The sequence below is a fragment of the Phascolarctos cinereus genome, unplaced genomic scaffold (assembly GCF_003287225.1).
Source record: "Phascolarctos cinereus isolate Bilbo 61053 unplaced genomic scaffold, phaCin_HiC Scaffold_2;HRSCAF=192, whole genome shotgun sequence".
Taxonomy (NCBI): domain Eukaryota; kingdom Metazoa; phylum Chordata; class Mammalia; order Diprotodontia; family Phascolarctidae; genus Phascolarctos; species Phascolarctos cinereus.
In genome coordinates, this window is record NW_027555625.1 from 283,554,718 (window position 1) to 283,572,768 (window position 18,051).

Here is an 18,051-nt window from a genome sequence, read left to right on the forward strand (position 1 = left end):
TACTACTAAGGTTGGGAAACCCTAAGGGATATGAAGCAAGATACAATGTTTAAAAATTCATAATTACAGCTTATTTTAGGGTATCAATTTCTTTTGGAGTGATTCAGTTCTGAATCATAGCAAATCATTTCTCACATAGAAATCTTTTTTTAAAATTTTGTTTATTCTGATCTTAAACATACAAAAAAGCATTTCCATATTCATAGCAAAACACAATAAGATGATTGTGTGTGAAACTGAATTTCCATTTTATACTGCTTGGGTTTTTTAAGTGTATAATATATTCTGCATGCTACTTTCAAAACTTCGTACTTGTCTGTTGCTTCCTTCTGAAATTCATTCTGTTCTCTTCTTTTTTTTATTTTTCTTTCCCTCTTTCTCTTTTCCCCCTTCATTCGTTCTCTCTGTTCCTCTCTCTACCTTTCCTTCTTCCTCTCCCCCCTTCTCTTTTCTGTCTCTTTCACCATGATAATCTCTCTCACCTCCAAACTACCACTCCAAATAAAAACCAAAGGGATGAGGGGACTTATTACTAATAAGCAAATCTACACAGAGGCCATATCAAAAAATGTGTGTCCACCACCTTTCTGTCAGGAAGTGGGTAACATCCTTTATCATAGGTTCTCGAGTCACAGTTGGTTAACTCTAAACTTTGATCAGAGTTCTTGATTCTTTCACAGTTTTTTTTCCTTTACAATGTTGCTTTCCTTATATACATTGTTCTAGTTCTGCTTACTTTATTCTGCATCAGTTCATACTAAGGATCCTCTGAAATTCTCTCATAATTTCTTATAGTATGATAATATTCTATTACATTTATACCATAATGTGTTCAGCCATTTCCTAATTGACAGACACCCTCCCTTTTTCCTTTTTGTTCCCCTTTCAGGTTCAAGAAACTTGTTTTGCTTGAGGCTGTTCTTTCAAGGTATTATCCTACTTCTGAATCCCACCCATTCCCATTTGTTTCTTTGTTGAGTTTGATGTATTTCTACATTATTTGTGTGTGTCTGTGTGTCTGTCTGTCTGTCTTCATATCTCCTTTGTCAGTTTCTCTAATACCTACTCCTCTCATGCCCCTACTTCTTTCATTTTTGTGTAATTCTTTTCTCCCACATTCCAATTAGGAGAATTAGCTAGTTCTACTCTCTTCTTCCTTTCTAAACTAGTATATTCCTTTTACCTTTCCTACTCTTCTTCCTCTTTCAACTGTTGAAACAAAACCAATCTACTCCATAATCCTCCACATTTCTTATTTAACTGCATCAGGACCCTTTGAAGTCATTAAGGTTTTAAAGAGACATTTGTTTCTTCTCCCTCCTTAAAATGTTAGTGTTATATCACTAGGCAGCTCCTTCTAAGTCTTCAAATAAATTTACCTTTCTAGATTTCTTTTGATACTTGTGCTTACATTTCAAATGCTTGAAAAATCCTGTGTTATGCTGTTTTTTTTTCCTTGTAGTATAAATTATTCTTGATTATAAGTCTATATTTGCCAAGTAGCAACTGCCATTGTTACTGTTCTTCAGATGGTTCAGTCATGTCTGACTCTTCATGACCCCATTTAGAGTTTTCTTGGCAAAGATACTGGAATGATTTGCCTTGTCCTTATCCAGTTCATTTTACAGATGAGGAAACTGAAACAAACAGGGTTAAGAAACTTGCCTAGGTCACCCTGCTAGTAAGTGTCCGAGGCCACATTTGAATTCAGGAGTCTTCTTGACTCCAGGCCTGCTACTTTATCTACTTCATTACCTAGCTGCCCAAGAAACTGCCAGGTCTTAAGTTATTCTGACTGTAGTACCTTGGTATTTGAACTGCTTCTTTCTAGATATTTGCAGTATTTCTTTGATGTTTGACCTCTCAATTCTAGCTGTAAAATTCCTTGGAATTTTCCTTTGGCCTTTCAGAGGATGATCTGTGGTTTTGTCTTTTGTTTTTCCTATCTTTACTGTGTCTTATAGTTCTAATAGAGCTGGGCAGTATTCATTTACAACTTTTTGAAATATAACATCTGGTTTTATATATATATATATATATATATATATATATATAAATTTCAGAAAGTCAGATGATTCTTAAATTATCTCTCCTTGACCTGTTTTCTGGGTCATTTGATTTTTATATCAGATACATTACATTTTCTATTTGTTTTTATTTTGTTCTGATATTTCTTGCTGCTTAATGGAATCATTGCTTTCTGTTTGGTCTAGCCTTATTATTTGAGTAAATTTTTCCACATTCCCTTCTAAGCTATTTTCCTTCCACTTTTCTCCAGAGCTTTAATTGTATCCCTTTCTTGAATTATATCTTCTAGAGATTTATGGGGTCCTTATGGAAAATCCATGTTTTCTTTGAGTCACTGCTTAGAATTGTTATGGAATTTCTCTCCTAGGTTGCTTTGGGGGGGGAATCTCTAGATCTGCAACAATTTTTTCATACTGGTTGATAACTTCTTTGGTTTGTTCTTCTCTCTACCTTTATTTCCTTAACTGAGGCTTTATGCCAAGGCCAGACTCTGCTCCTGCTATACTTTTTGGTTGGGTTTGTCAGTCCTGCTTAGTCTCTGGGTCACTGGGTCCCTTGTGCTGACTTCCATTTCCCAGGGTTAGATACTCTGATCTTTGAGGTTCAGAGGGCTGAATATTTAGGGCCCTCTAAGCCATGTCAGAACAGTTCTAGGGAACTGGACAGCCCCTGGACACCTTGGCTGTCCGAAACTGAACACTACTGAACATGTACTACTGTTCCCCAGGTCCTTTTTCCGATGGGAGCCCTTCATCCTGCTGTCTCCTCAAACAGAGCCCTTCAGGTTACACACTTCTTTGGCCTGTCTCTGTTAGTGCTAGGAGATTGTAGATTTGTTTGCCTAGTCTGGCTTTTCTTGTAGCTCCTTTCCTATTGTCTGTGGACTTCTGGCTGACTTATTGTACAGCTTGGGGGTTACTGTAGTTTCTCATTAGATTTCTTGATCATTATTCAGTCTGGTGTCAGTTTCAAATTTTTATTGGAGTAGGTGTTTGGGAACTGGGTCTTCTGCTTCCATTCAGAAAGCCTTCTTGGATGAAAATAAGAAATATTTAAAAATTTTAATTTAAAAATAAAAATTTCCCCATTCCTTAGATGAAAATGTTTTTTAATTCTTTCCAGATTGACTTGTTATTTGTAATTACAGATCATTTGCTACATGCTGTAAGGGGATTTTAAACTGCAATTTTTTTTTAATCTTTACAGGAATTCATCAAGGGAATCTGTGAACCTGAATTAGAAGAGAGAGAATGTTATCCAAAGGACATGCACTGTATTTTTGTTGGGGCACAGAACCTATTTCTTAAGAGCTTGATCCAGGATACATGTGCTGATATGTCCATTCTGGACATTGGTGTGCTTAGTATTAGAGGTGGTGCTGAAGCTGTTGTCATGGCCAGAAGTCATATACAACAATTTGTGAAGCTCTTTGAAAACAATGAGAGCCTGCCAAGTACTCAGAATGAATCAGAGGTGAAAAAACAATTTAAACAATTTGTTGAATCACATGCAGATAAATATACAATGGACTTGTTGATTTTACCCAGTTCATTGAAGAAAGAACTCCTAAATCTTACCCATGGTGAAGATCCATATGAATTAGATTATGATGATAATGATATTATTGATCTTACAGATCGTAAAACAGAATTTACACACAATGGTATCCAGGAGCTGAGCATGTCCAGTGATGGGCAAGTTTTTCAGGAGGATGAAAGAAAGCAAGCAGGGACCCCTGTTTCTGAGCTTACAAAACAAATGGACACAGTTTTTTCTGGTTCCACAGAGGTTCTTTTTGTTCCTGTAAATGGTGTAGCTCCACCTGAAGAATCTGTTTCCAAAGAGAGGGTATGTCACAAAAGGAGGTCTTCTGATACTGAAGAAAGACACACGAAGAAGCAGTTTTCATTGGAAAATGTTCAGGGGGGTGAGCTTCCATCTACTACTGAGAAATTGACTGCTGGCACAGTGATTAACCTGCTCTCTGATTCCTGTACGATCTCTGAAGATTTAGGCATTGATGTAAAAGACACTACTGAGGAAATGGAATATAACATCCTGGTAAACTTTTTTAAAACCATGGGATACTCCCAGGAAACTGTAGAAAAAGTTATTAAGGAGCAGGGACCATCTACAGAACCCTTAGTACTCTTAGAAGAAATTGAAAAGGAAAACAAAAAGTTCCAGGAAGAAAAAGAAGTCTTCCCTAGGCACACTTCAGTTTTGTGCCTGGAGGTCACTGAAGCCAAAAGCAAGGGTATTTGCAATAGTCAAAATGAATTTAAAATGAATTTTTCTCCAAAGAAAACAAAGGATCACATGCAGCAAAACATAATAGAACAATCTCAGTCACCTCTCAGAATAGAAGAAAAACCAGGTACCTCAAACTGCAAAATGAAAATTGCCAGTTCAGTTCCAACAGAACAGAGAGCAGAAAATTGGAATTCTACCCAGAGCCATGTTCCCCATATAGATATAGAAATGGATGGCTCTTCACCTTCTGTTTCCCCTTTAAAGAAGCTCTTAAATGACAAGGGAATACTAACAGACCTGGATTTTGTTGCCAGAGGAACTCCGAGTCACCAGCCAAGAGTACCAGTTATTCCTGAAAATATTATGTTTCCAAAAACTGGGATCACAGTTCCAAAGAATAATGTTAATCTTGTATGTGAAAGCCAGCTAGGATGTTGCAGCCCTTCCCAAGTCAAGCCAAATTGCCAACCCCTCCCTCCGATGCCTTTTTTTCCACCCCAGCTTCTCCCTTCAGTTACTAGTGTTAAGCTGGCAGGACCATCCAATCGTTGTATTGATTCCTCTGTTACTGGGGTTCAAAGATTCCGGGATACTCTAAAAACGCCATACAGGCTGGAATTAAAAAATGAACCAGGGAGATCAGATTTAAGGCACATTGTTATAGATGGGAGCAATGTTGCAATTGCGTAAGTATAGTTAATCTTTATTAACTGTACCACAAATTTTTAAGTGTTTGAATTGATCTAAATAATACCTAATGGATTGATTACTTTGCCTTATTTGGACCATACTTGAATAATTATGTAAGTTTCTAAAGCCTTGGAATATCAAAAATGTACTGGCCTGATGTGCTTTAGTGATAGGTACTGCTTTATATGCAGTTTTACTTCATTAGTTCAAGCTTTGTTTCTGGCCTTCCCTATGAGAATTTTTCTTACTGGTAAAATTTGTAAAGGGAAGAATTATAGTTGTCCTATTTGGAAAGAACTGTTGAAATAGGTATCAAATGGAATTTGACTTACATTCATCTACCCACACTTCTAGAAAGCCAGATATCTACAGATTTTTTTTAACTGCATTCAAATAACTTCCTATAAGAGGGCCTCTGTGTTTGTAAAATGTATTTCCTAGGTTGCATGTTTTTAAACTATCCCTTATTAAAAAGTGACCAAATAGTAGGTTCTAGCAACTTCCTATACAGTTAAAAAAAAATTAAAAGCTTAATTAAATAAGAGTTTTCCATAACTGAAAAGATAAAGGTTTTCCTTTGTCATTGTTGACAGTATTTTTTTTTTTTGGCCACTGACTTTTAAAAGAAATATTTCCAGTAATTTGTTTTCATAAGTAATTACATTTTGAGAAAATACATTTTATGTAAAATTTTAGAGCTTCGAGAGCTTTAGCTGAATGAATGACCTCGGGCAGCTCCCTTATACATATGTACTAAATGACACAGAGAAGATTAGCATGGCCTCTGTCTGAAGATAGAGAAATTCTCGAATCAGTTCCTGTTTCCAGTGCGAAGTGATCTCTCTACTGTTCTCTTCCCTAGTGCTTTGTACACTTGTCATATTTAATTTGGTGTGGTCGTGGTAGTGGTGTACTTGCTAGGGCTCTCAGAGCTTTGAGGTAAAGGACCAGGTGTTTATTTCACTCTCTACCCAGGAGGTGCTTTCCATAGGCCAGGTGCTTAATAATAGTGGCAATGGTGGTTTTCACCTCTCTCAGGGCCTTAGTTTTCTCCTCTTAACAAATGAGGTGGTTGGACTAGATAATATTTTAGGTTCCTTCTAGCTCAAATATTATTCTGTCATTCAGTAATTTAGTCTAACCTCCTCATTTTACAGAAGAGGAAACTAAATGCCCAGGAGCTTAAGTACCTGGCCTTGGGTCATGTCAGTGGCCAGAGAACCCAGTTCTCTTCATTCCCATCCACATTCATTCCCACAACTACACCACACTATCTTTAACTTTCTAAGAAAATTCTTTTTTTCATTGTTGAACAATGAGAGTTGTACAAAGAAGTAAGCAGCAAGGACTTTTCTTAGGAAAAGTCTTCCCAACCCTCAACCTGAATGTAAAATTCAGGTGCATCTCTTTTCTTTCGTCAGAAACTTCTATAACTGCTCCCTTCTTATTTAAATGGTAGTAGACTACCATAGTTTAGAAATACAGCAACTTGGAAACAGGAGCTCTTCACAACCATTATCAGAAGAGTAAGCTGTTTTAAGAGAGAACCAGAAGCTACTTAGCTATTTTGTCTAACAGCCAAACTTGAGCTAATTAAGTAATTTAATATGTAGTGAATTGTTGGTATTATGGGTCATTATTCAGTTTTTTAAATTGGGATGGATAATGCAAATTATATTGATCATTTTGTGCCTTTTGATTCTTTTTGATACATAACTAAGATGAGCATGATGGCATGATGCAAAGGCATCAGATCTGGTTTTCAAACTGGCTTTGTTATTTCCAGGTTTGTCATTCTCTTTTGTAAACCAGTTTTTAGATTGCTTAATCCTTCTACTTGCTTCCTTCCTTGAAACTTCTTTAAAGTTTCCTGTGCATTTTGTAGTACTTACAGTAATCTTATTTTTAAGTTCTTGTTGTCAGTTAAACACCCTGGAAGGGTACTGGTGTTAATCCAAAGTATATCACATCTCTTAAATTCCATTTTCTCAGTTTCCCATAATGTGATATTTAAGCTTTCACCTTTTATAGTGGCTGAATCATTTAAGTTTTGGTGTTTGGGGCAGCACTGACTTTCCTTAGTCTTTTTTTTTTAATAGCACATGGCCACGTTGTACCAAGAAGCACTTATAACAGATTTCTAATCTATGAGCTAATTGATATACAGGTTTTCTGTTGTGTAATATTTTGTCATTATTGGGAAGAGCTTTATTCACCTTGAATTGTTAATGTAATAAATACTCCTTTGACAATTCTTGTCCTGATTTCTAAAGGTCTCCTTTTCTAGTTTTGCTAAGTTTTTTAGCATCTTCTCTTGAATAGGGCACATGTAGATTATAGATATAATGCATTGGTAAACTTGAATTTCAGGAAGCTCTGGTGAAATGTAGAGTACTTCATGGCTTACTGTTTTGTTGGGTTTGGTTTTTTATTTATTTTTTAGAGGGAGGGAGGTAGTAAGTGTTAAAACTCAATTTGCATGAATGACTTCTCGTGAAATCCTTGGTGGAAGAAGTGGAACTTCACCAATTTTAGTTTTCTCTGGCTTTTAGCAGCTACAGGCCATACTATTTTTTTGGCATTTGTAGTTTTATCTTAAACATAGAATCATTTTTTCATTAGGTCAGGAAGGTCTTTCATGGAAGGGAAGAAATTATTCTGTTTCTAAATAAAATTTAGAAATTAGTCACTGGCAAAAGGCATCCCATGAACAGGTAGTATCTTGCATGTACATTTGATAGATCAGGTAATAGTCTATAAAGATTCAACTGGAAAGACTTACTCACTTGGACTCTGGATCAGAGCAGTTGTCCCAGAAATAGCAAGAAGATGAGAGAGAAATATTGAAGATAGCTTAAAAAATATATGTGATCACCCAGGTTTCTCTCTCTCACTCTTTCCTTCCACTTTTTTTCTTTTTTTTGGGGGGGGGTACTGCCTGCCACTACCATGCCCTCTGAAATGGGCTAGTTTTGTTAGATTGGACAAGACTGGACATGAACAACATCAAAAAAGAGGGGTAATACCAACCTCTAGCCAGACTGATTATTGACACGCTCCCTCCATGCCACTAAAGGAGCTGGGGCCATTTTATCATGTAGTTTTTAAGACGGCCTTTTGTGTAAGTAAGTGTGTTGGATTGATGGGAAATCTTGAGATAAGCAAAATAAATGACTTGGTGTCAATATGGTCTGACTCAGAACCAATTCAAATACTATGCACATGGAACTCTATTAAGTTTGACTTGGTAGTAAAATTAAATCTCTGAATGGTTCATTTCAGATTCCCCCACCCATGACACATTAAATATCAACAAATCTATCTGATAACTTCAGTTGATAAGAAGAAACTAGAACTGATAGTGCTCTAAGCCTTTTTTCTTGATTGACCTGAAGATTGAAATGCCACTAAAACTTTAACTCATGTTTTAGTCTGATAATCCAAATAACGTGTCCTGTTTAGCCAATGAAACGATGAAAAGCATGGATAAGGTCTTGGAAGTTGAACTACTTTTTTCCTTTTTACTTTTCCTTTTAGGTCAAGTTCCTGTCTCCTCGTGTTATCTCTTTCTTTTAATTCTCTAACTGATAGCACTCTTGGCATGGCCTGGACGACACCTGTTTCCAACCGCTTAGCTGGCAACAGCGAGGTAGACTGCTGGTTTTTCTCCCTCTTGTTCCTAGAATCAGTAACCTCATCTTTTCCAGAAATTCCTCAGGGCGAGACAGCATAAAAACTGCCTCAGAAAGCATGTCTTCAGAAATTCTATCTAAACAAACATTAACACTCATCCCCTCAAGTGTTAGTGAAAATGCAGTTGTATAATCATAAGCAGCCATTCCTAGAGTACTGTACAATTCTTTCTTAGAAGCTTTAAAGGCCCTGTTTAGCAAGCAAAAACAAATCTCTCAAATTAGCATGTCAGTGTTTCAGGAGAACCTACTTTAAAAGAAACTTAAGTTTTATTGTGAAGCCTACAAGTATTTATTTTAAATATTTATTACTTTAAAACTATGTCCTTTTTTTTGCTGGACACTTTTGGATGTCAGTACTTTAATTCTAAGTCAGAAGACAGGAATCAAAACCATGCTTGTCTTCATTTTCAAATATTACTATTTCTTATAATTTCACTTTCTTTTTTGTGGGGGGAGGCGGTATGCACAAAATGACCCACAGATGTGTAGCATTACCCAACTCAAAATACAAAATGTAGTTGCAGTCATTTATCTCTTTGAGGTCCAGCAGTAATTCCTCATTATGATTTGACAAAATGGTAATAGAAAGTGCAAGTCATGATTCTAACTACTGCTAATTGGCCATCATTTCTTTCTAATGAGTTCTCAAAGTTATATTCAATTAAAAAGAAACACAAATTAGAACAAAATGGAAATAGTAAAAATTCCACCATTCTTTCTCCCAAAGGAGAAAGCTTTTTTTAAATACCTTTTTTGATAAGGTCTTTTTTTCCCCCTGAAACTGCTTTCTATGAAATCTACATAGATGTCCTCAACAAAGAAATAACAAGAAGATTGTGTCTCTTTGAAAAGTTAAACATCTAGAATCTTAGAGGGGACTTCAGAGGTCATCCAAGTCTGTAAACCAGTAATTAAAATGAACTTTCTTCTTAATTCTAGATCATTAACTGAGAAAACATCACTTTGTATTTATTTTGCCTTTTGAACCACATTTATAATTTTATTTATAGTTAATACAAATAAAGATAAAAATTTTACTAGTGCTATGTATGATTATTTATTTGAGTTTATTTATTATTCATATATTTCTGAGCCTGCTGTGTACAAGGTACACAGCATGGGTATAATGATAGTGGGTATTTTTGTTCAGTTATTTTTTTCAATCGTGTCCTACTCTTCCTGACCCCATTTGAGTTTTCTTGGCAGAGATATTGGAGTAGTTTGCCTTTTCCTTCTCCAGCTCATTTTGCAGATGAGGATACTGAGGCAAATAAGGTTAAGAGACTTGCCTGGGATCACACAGCTAGTGTCTGAAGCCAGATTTGAACTTAGGAAGATGAGTCTTTCTGACTCCATGCCCAGCACTTTATCCACTGTACCATTGTGTAAGTCATAGGCCTTACCTTAATTTAAGGAGCTTTCATAAAAGGCATTATTTGACCTGGACCTTGAATAGGGAGAATTTTGACAGATGGCTGCAAAAAAAGAGGAGGAATGGAGGTGTGTTCCAGTAAGAGGGGGAAGGACTAACTTGAACAGAGGCACTAAAGTGGGAAGATACAAGATACGCCCAAATAACAGAAGTAATATGGTTTGACTAGAGTGTAGGGTTCATACTGGTAATTAGGCTTTGTGGAACAGTATGGAGAAAGAATCCAGCCTCTTAACGTGCAAGGTATGTGACCATGAATAAGTCACTTCATCTTTATATAAGTGTCTGTTTCTTCATCCGTAAAAAGGAAAGATATCTATAGTACTTTCTTTCCAGAGTTTTTGAGATTATCAAACTAGATAATGTATTTAAATCACTTTGCAAGCCATAAAAGCACTATATAAATGTCAGCCTAACACGATTATTTTTATTATTGCAGATGATACATAGCTAGGAGAGATCATTTACCCAGTGGATGATACAAACAAAACAAAATTCAAGAAGATCTTAACAGATTAGAATGTTGGGTTGCATCTAATGAGATCAAATTTAATAGGGAAAAATATGAAGTCATACACTTTGAAAAAAAATTCAGCTTTACAGTGTATGGGGGAGGTACGGCTAGACAGCCTGAAAAAAGATGTTGGGGTTTTAGTCGACCAAAAGCTTATGATGAATCAGTAGTATGGCAGCCCAAAAAGCTATTACAATCTGAGTCTACATGGAGAAGTACAGTGTCCAGGACAGGGAAGGTACAGTCCTGCTCTTCTTCATCCTGGTTAGTTCCCATCTGGAGTACTGGGTTTAGGTCAAGGCATCATATTTTAGGAGGAACGTTGATAAGCTAGAGAGTGCGGAAGGACAGCTAGGGTAGTGCTAAAGGATCTTGAGTTCATGTTCTATGAATATTTGTAGAAAGGACTGGGGATGTTTCTCATGGAGAACGTGGCAGTTGTATTCAAGTACTTGAAAGTCTGTCATATAGAAGAAGGATTATACATTTGTTCTGCTTACTCCTAGAGACTAGAAGGAGGAGCACTGAGTGGAAGTTTCAGAGCCAGATTTATGTGTGGTATAAGGAAAAATATATTGCTGGGAGAGTTATCCAAAAGTGAAACAGGCTATCTGGGGAAAAAGTGGATTCCCCCTTACTAGAAGTCTTCAGGCAAAGGCTAGATGACCGCACATTGAGTATGCTATAAGGTGATTCTTTTTGTACAGCATTTGGACAAGATGGTCTCTGAGTCTGTGTCTGAGCTTCTGAGTACCTTGAATGTCAAGGTAAGGACCTGGGACTTTATTTAGACAGTGAGGAGCTATTGAAAGTTTATCAGTTGTGGTGTGACGTGACTGAAGCTGTTCATTCCAAAGATTGATCCAGTAGCAAAGTATAGAGTTGATTGAAGGGGAGAGATGAAGCAGGATTATAAAGTTGTCTAAAATAGTAGGTCACCCATTTCAATCCCCTCATGAGACTTGGCAATAATAAAGGCAAGAAATCATAAAGATCTCAAGTAAGGGTGATAGAAAATGTATTCAAGGTACACTAGGGAGGTGAAGTGTTCAGGATTTGGCAATGGATTGGCTACATGAGAATATTTTTCTTATTAAATAGTACTCTGAAAACCTTACTTATTTAATCAAACTGTAGTCATGGGAATTTGGGATATAAGCACTCCCATAAGTTTACTAAATACTGAAAAGCACCCCACCTCCTCCTGTAAACTTGAGCAAGTCTTGTATTTTACCAATCAAGCACACATTCCTTAGCTGCTTATTCAAAATATTTGTGAGAAATTCCAATTCCATTCCAGAACTATTAATTGAACTTCACACATTTTTTACTTTTCTTACCATGAATATAAATAGAAACTCTTTGGTGTGTAATGACTTTTTTATGCAAGACACCCAAGGGGCTGACAGGTATAAGTTGATAGCTGTCCAGTCAGAATGCCACAATGCCTCAGTATAGTACTGATCTGCTATCCTTGCTGAATGAGACATTCTACACAAGTGGTTCTTCCAGTTAACTGAAGTTGATTCTTTCAGGTGCCAAAAATAAAGTTACATTTTTTTTTAATGATCTGAAAATATTTCTGTAGTTTGTGGCTCTTTCCTGCCTTTAGGCTACTAAATGTAATTTAGCCTTTTTGATGACTCCAGGTTATTACTGTACCGGCTTGTGCACTGCATTTCTTTTTTAGTTTTCTCTCTCCTCCCTCATTCTTAGGCTATCAGCTGTCACTTCCCATTGCTGTTATTGTACCTATCTCTTAGCAGCTGCTCCCCTGTATTTTGTAGTTTCTCACTTCCGTTCTTGTGTGTACTGCAAAACAGATAAGACTTTGTTGGTGTATGTTAAATAAGATGTAGTAAGACTTACCATCCACCAGCCCTGAGAGGAGGTGGTCCAGGATTTTTGAGGCTATGCCAAGAGAACACATTTGCTATACTATAGAAAGGCTTCAGGTGTGGACCCGGTGTCAGACAGACATCTGTGGTCTGAAGCCCATAGATTGACAAGTAATTTTGTCCAGCTCCCTCATTTTGCAGATGAGGAATTTGGGACCCAGAGAGGGAGAGAAATTGCCCCAAATCCCACAGTTAGTAAGTAGCAGAAGGAAAATTCAAATCCAACTCCAGAATGGACCCAAATTCAGCACTCTAACTAATCTAGCTAAATTTACCAAGGTATGTCATTGGCAAAGAGTGAACAAATACTGATGAAGTCTTAGATCTTGAAGTGTTAAAAGTTCAGAACAACCTAAGGACCTAGCTTTTTCTACAAGAGCAGACTCATTACTGAGCAGCCTGGATAATTTGAGTCCATATTCCACTATGAACAAGGGTATTAAGGTACTTTCCCTATATTCATTCATTCATAATGTAATAAACTCTTATAATGTGTAAGGCCCTACATTTGGTGCCGAGGAAGACACAAACCTAAATAAGTTGTGCTCTGTCTTAAGGGAGCTTAAAATCAAGCAAAAGTAAAAAGACATATTCTCTTGAACACAAACTAAAATATAAGTGTGAAAGATAAAGTGTTTTGAGCACTCATTCTGAAAAGGGATCCATATGGTTCACCAGACTTGGGGGGAAGGAGGGAAGATGGAGAAAGGGTGGCCATGACACAGAAAAAATTAAGAATCCCTGATCTGTGCTAACTCCTTTATTTTAAAAATGAGCAAACTGAGGCCCAGAAAGGTTAAACTGAGGCCTAGGCTTGCTCAAAAGTAGTAAATAGGAGAAGCTGGCTAGGCATGCTAATTCCAAATCCCATACCTCTCTACCATACCACACTGTTAATTTAAAGGCAAAGATTTGGTTTCATTTGTATTCTACAGTTTTATAGTTGGCAGTATGATATAATGGAAAGAGCACAAGATTTGGAGTCAGAAGGCCTAGATCTTATTCCCATCATTGCCGTTTACAGCCTGGCTGACCTTGGACAAGTCGTTTAACTTCTTATTCACTTTCCTCATTTGTCAAAATTGGTCAAGGGGATGGGGGTGAGAATGTCCACGTTGAAGATTACCTCTGAGGACCCCTTCGAGCTCTTGAAGTCCTTTGTACTAAAGATTTCGTGTTCTTGGAATTATTTTAAACTCTAGGTTTTATCTTAAAGACAGTGGCTTCTGTAGTGGTTTCTCAGGATTTCAAGTGTTCCTAGGTAACACTCCTAATAGCATTTCAGTAGCCGGTTAGTAGTTCATGCCTCCAACTAGCAGATTTGGAGTGATCCCATTTTTTGTAGCAATATTCCCAACTATACTTTTCCTGAATGCTGGACAGTGACCCAGAAGAATGGAATTATATTCAACACTCCCCCTTTTCCGTATTTTCTGCTGCTAGCACCAAACTGAAGGAAAGCAAAGGGAATGTGACCTTTTTTTTTCTGTGTCAAGCAAGCCAAGAAGCAACTTAGAAGCCTTCCAGTTTTGTCATGGTACTTGAAACATTGTCTCTTTAGAGAATAGAACATAACTTTTTCCCCTCCTGCTTTTAAAAGAAACTAGTAACAAACTGTATTCAGGATTTACCTTGCAATTGAAAATAGTTAAATTCTTCTATTTGCTGTAGTTGATATTCATTACGTAAATTACCACTGAATATGTATGTTGTGGTGTGTAATTAGTGCCTCCTTGTTTCTTGTAAATAATTAATTGTAATGATGAAGGCACTGATTGGCCTAGCCAGCAGAATTCTGAGATTCTTTTCTAAACCATTCAAGCAAGTATGCAGTATTTTCTTAGTCCTCAGCTCTGTTGTTCAGTGCTGTGAGAATAGATAGTATAATATGGTCCCTTGCTTTCAGGGAGTTTGAAATCCAGTAAAAGAGGCAAAATATGGACACAGTTATAGTGCAAAATAGACTCTAAGTACCATAACAGTATGAACCATGTGTATGAAAGTTCAGAGGATAGAAAAGATCACCTCATGAGTGTGTTCTTGGAAGACTTAGAATCATAGATTTAAAGCTGGAAGGAGCCTTACAATTCATTCTAATTCAGGCGTGCCATTTTACACAAGAGAAAACAGAGGACCAAAGAGACGAATTGATTTTTCCATGGTGACTCAGAAAGTGGCAAAGCCAGGATTTTAGCATTCATTATTTCTTCTGACTCCCATGGAAGACATGCTGGGCCTTAGCAAACTTCAGAGCAGGTTCTGTCTCAGTCATCCCTATATCTCCACACAGGAATTTGCATGTCAGGTTAGAGCTAAGGACAAGACCTGTGATTTCATTGGTACATGAAATTGCTGGGTGAGGATACTCCCTCCCCTACAAGTGCAGACCTGCACTTTCTCAGCAGCTTATAGTCTTAGAGATTGCATGTGTCACTGAAAGGTTAAGTGACTTGTTCAGGGTCACACAGCCAGGATGTGTGAGAGATAAGACTTGAACCTAGATTTTCCCAGCTTGCCTAACCATGCTGCCTCTCCTTCACAGTGCTTTGCACATAGTAGGAGATTTAAAGATGTTTGTGGAATTAGTATATGTCATCGTGTAGAAATGGACAGAAAAGGTCCAGATTTCAGGAATTATATCAGCAAAGGCAGAGAAACAAGGAAGTATGAGATAGGGGAGAAGGAAGACAAGGTTTGACCATGAGGAATAAGTTATAGTTGGAACATAGAGGATTTGAAGGGCATAATATGAGAAAAGGTTAGAAATAGGGGGCTGAATTCTAGGTCTGCTGTATTGCCATAAGAATTTAGAGTCTGGGGGTGGGAGGTGGGGAGGGAACCTGCAGCCTTGAGGCCACATGTGGTTTTCTAGGTTCTTGGGTGCAGCCTTTTGGCTGAGTCCAAGTTTTACTGAACAAATCCTTTTATTAAAGGGATTTGTTCTGTGAAGTATGGATTCAGTCAAAGGGCTGTACTTGAGGACCTAGAGGGCCTCATGTGACCTCGAGGGCACAGATTCCCCCCCCCCCAGATTTAGACTTTATTTGTTAAGCGGTGGCAAACTATTGAAAGGTTTTGGTAAGGGGAGCAACATGATGAACTTTAGGAAGATTAATTAGTCGATTTGTGCAGAATGCATTAGCAAGTGGACAGATTAGAGGCAGGGAGATGAGGTTAGGAAGCTTCTATACAACTGAGAAATAGTGAGGGACTGGACTGGAATATTAGAAGAGGGAATGGAAAGGAGAAGACATACAAAAGGGATTCTGGAAGTGGGATTGACAGATTCCCAGCCAATGGGCTGTGGACTCCAGGGGTAGCCAAAGAACTATGACAGTGATATATGTGGTTCTGCCTCATTCTCAACCTTTTCCTCTGTTTTTCTCCTCTTTTTTCTTTCCATTTTCTTATGTTGTGTTTTTTTAATTGGGTTTGTTTTAGTTTTTATTAAAATATGCATTGTGAATGCAGCTGTCATCATGGAAGGATCTGACCAGGGCATAGTATAGGATAAAGGAGAAGGAGGAGACAAAAAAGACTTAAGATTTTGAGCCTGGGTGATTAGGAGGATAGTGTTACCATTAACAGAAATAGAGAAGTTCAAGGGACCTGTTTTAAATATATTATTGAAGTTGAGGTCACAGTTGAACACTAAGGTGGAAATACCTAGAAATACTAGTCTGTAACCTTAGAGAGAAATCAGTCTTGGAAGTAGATTTAGGAGTGAGAACTTAAGTTATAGGAGTGAGATTATCAAAGGAGAGAAATGTTCCTTTTTGAACATATCCAAGCATAGTTGGATTTTTGTTTTGTTTTCATTTTAGCAAGTGTATTATAAAATATTTAGCAAGTGTAAATGAGTATTAAAAAGTAAATTATTAAGACCGTGCTTTGGACTGTCGGGAACACTAACATCAATAACAAGATAAGAATGAGATATAAGTAATCCTTCAGATGAAAATACATTAAATTACAAACTAACTGTGTAAGCATAAGTCATAATAAAGATACAAATATATTTTGCTTTCACAAGCAAGCGTGAAGTGATTTCTGAGTAATCAATAATGCATTTTTCTCCAGAAGAAAAGAATTTAAACTAAGCATTGTTTTCCAGACAGGAGGCCATGGAGGCCAGGGGTAGCCACAGTTATGACAGAAATGCGTGTCTGTTTTCCTCTTATCTTGTCTTTCAGTAAAAAGATGTATTATGAGTACAACTACCATCATAGAAGGGTCTGTGACTTTTTTGATATTAAAAAGGAGTTTTTATACTCATAGTTTGGTACTCCATACTCATAGACTTTAAGCCACTGATTTAAAGTAATTAGAATTAGGTTGTGTGTTGGGGCATGAAGCAAGAAAGTTTGAGTTCCTGCTTCATATCCAGGTTGACTGTGTAAAAGTTGAACTCAGGTACCAGAAGAAAATGACATGTAAGCTTCGCAGGTTAGCAAAGAGTCCTTTCCTTCCCCCTCTGGTAGTATGGAGAGTAAGGTAGAGAAGGGAGAAATGTCCCTGTAATATCTTCACATATAATAGAAGAACTGGAAAAGTAGAAGGACTTCAGGCTGTTGGAATTCCATGAATGACTTTGTGTTGCATCCTGGACTGATGTTGTTACTCCACCTCAAAGGGTAGGAGGTCTGCAGCATTATGGACTTGAAAAATGCATTCAGTGTTCTTAATTTTTTGCATTGTAGTAGCAATTTTCTTTCTAATTATTTTGGCAAAACACTGACATAATGGACCATTGACCAAGACTTAAGCATAATCATTATTGTAATGAATTTTGTATTACTATTTGTATTATGTTCAGATCTGCCCTATTTACTTTTGCAAAGTCAAGTGTTTTGTGTCATAACTCTAAGCAATTTTTAAAGTACTTTACTGAGACAAATTTCACTTGTTTCTTTATAGTCATGGTCTGAACAAATTCTTTTCCTGTCGAGGAATTGCAATAGCTGTTGAATACTTTTGGAAACTTGGCAACAGAAATATTACAGTATTTGTCCCTCAGTGGAGAACAAGGCGTGATCCTAACATCACAGGTGAGGCAATCAGTGGGTTTTTCTAGACTTCTAACTGGAAAGTATTGGTTTCTATATTTAGCATTTACTGTTTGGGCTAAAGTCCCATGCCAACAGATATTTCTTCAATAGCTTTCCTTCCTTCCTTCCCTTAATACTTAATGTTGCTCTTGATACTTTTTAAAGCTCCTGTGTACCTCCAGCTTCTGAAATTACGTCACTGGAAAGTTTTAAAACCTATAAATCCGAGATTTTGTAAGAATTCAGGTGAAGAGATTGTGTTTTATAGGAAAAGCCATCTATTGAGTTGATTTTCTTCATGACTGGGGAAAATTTTCAATAGTGGTATGACACTCTTTGAATGAGATATGCCCTTTGAGTATTTGACTTTTAAAGTCAATCTACTTTATGGGCATACTATAAAATATTTTGTTCGCTTGTGCACACATTACAGCTAAAAGACACACAAATAAAAGGTTTGAATTTGAGTAATTATTGCCTGAGTAAATTTAAG

At 37.0% G+C, this 18,051-nt stretch overlaps 1 protein-coding gene across 4 annotated transcripts in view; it reads left to right on the plus strand.

The window, feature by feature from the left end:
* N4BP1 (NEDD4 binding protein 1) overlaps nucleotides 1-18,051 on the plus strand; it is a 60,310-nt gene that overhangs the window by 30,208 nt on the left and 12,051 nt on the right. For all 4 annotated transcript variants that reach the window (XM_020985124.1, XM_078150084.1, XM_078150085.1 and 1 more), the window contains exons 2-3: nucleotides 3,235-4,967; nucleotides 17,428-17,558. In XM_020985124.1, the coding sequence (XP_020840783.1) occupies nucleotides 3,235-4,967; nucleotides 17,428-17,558 (1,864 nt within the window). The remainder of the gene's footprint in view (nucleotides 1-3,234; nucleotides 4,968-17,427; nucleotides 17,559-18,051) is intronic.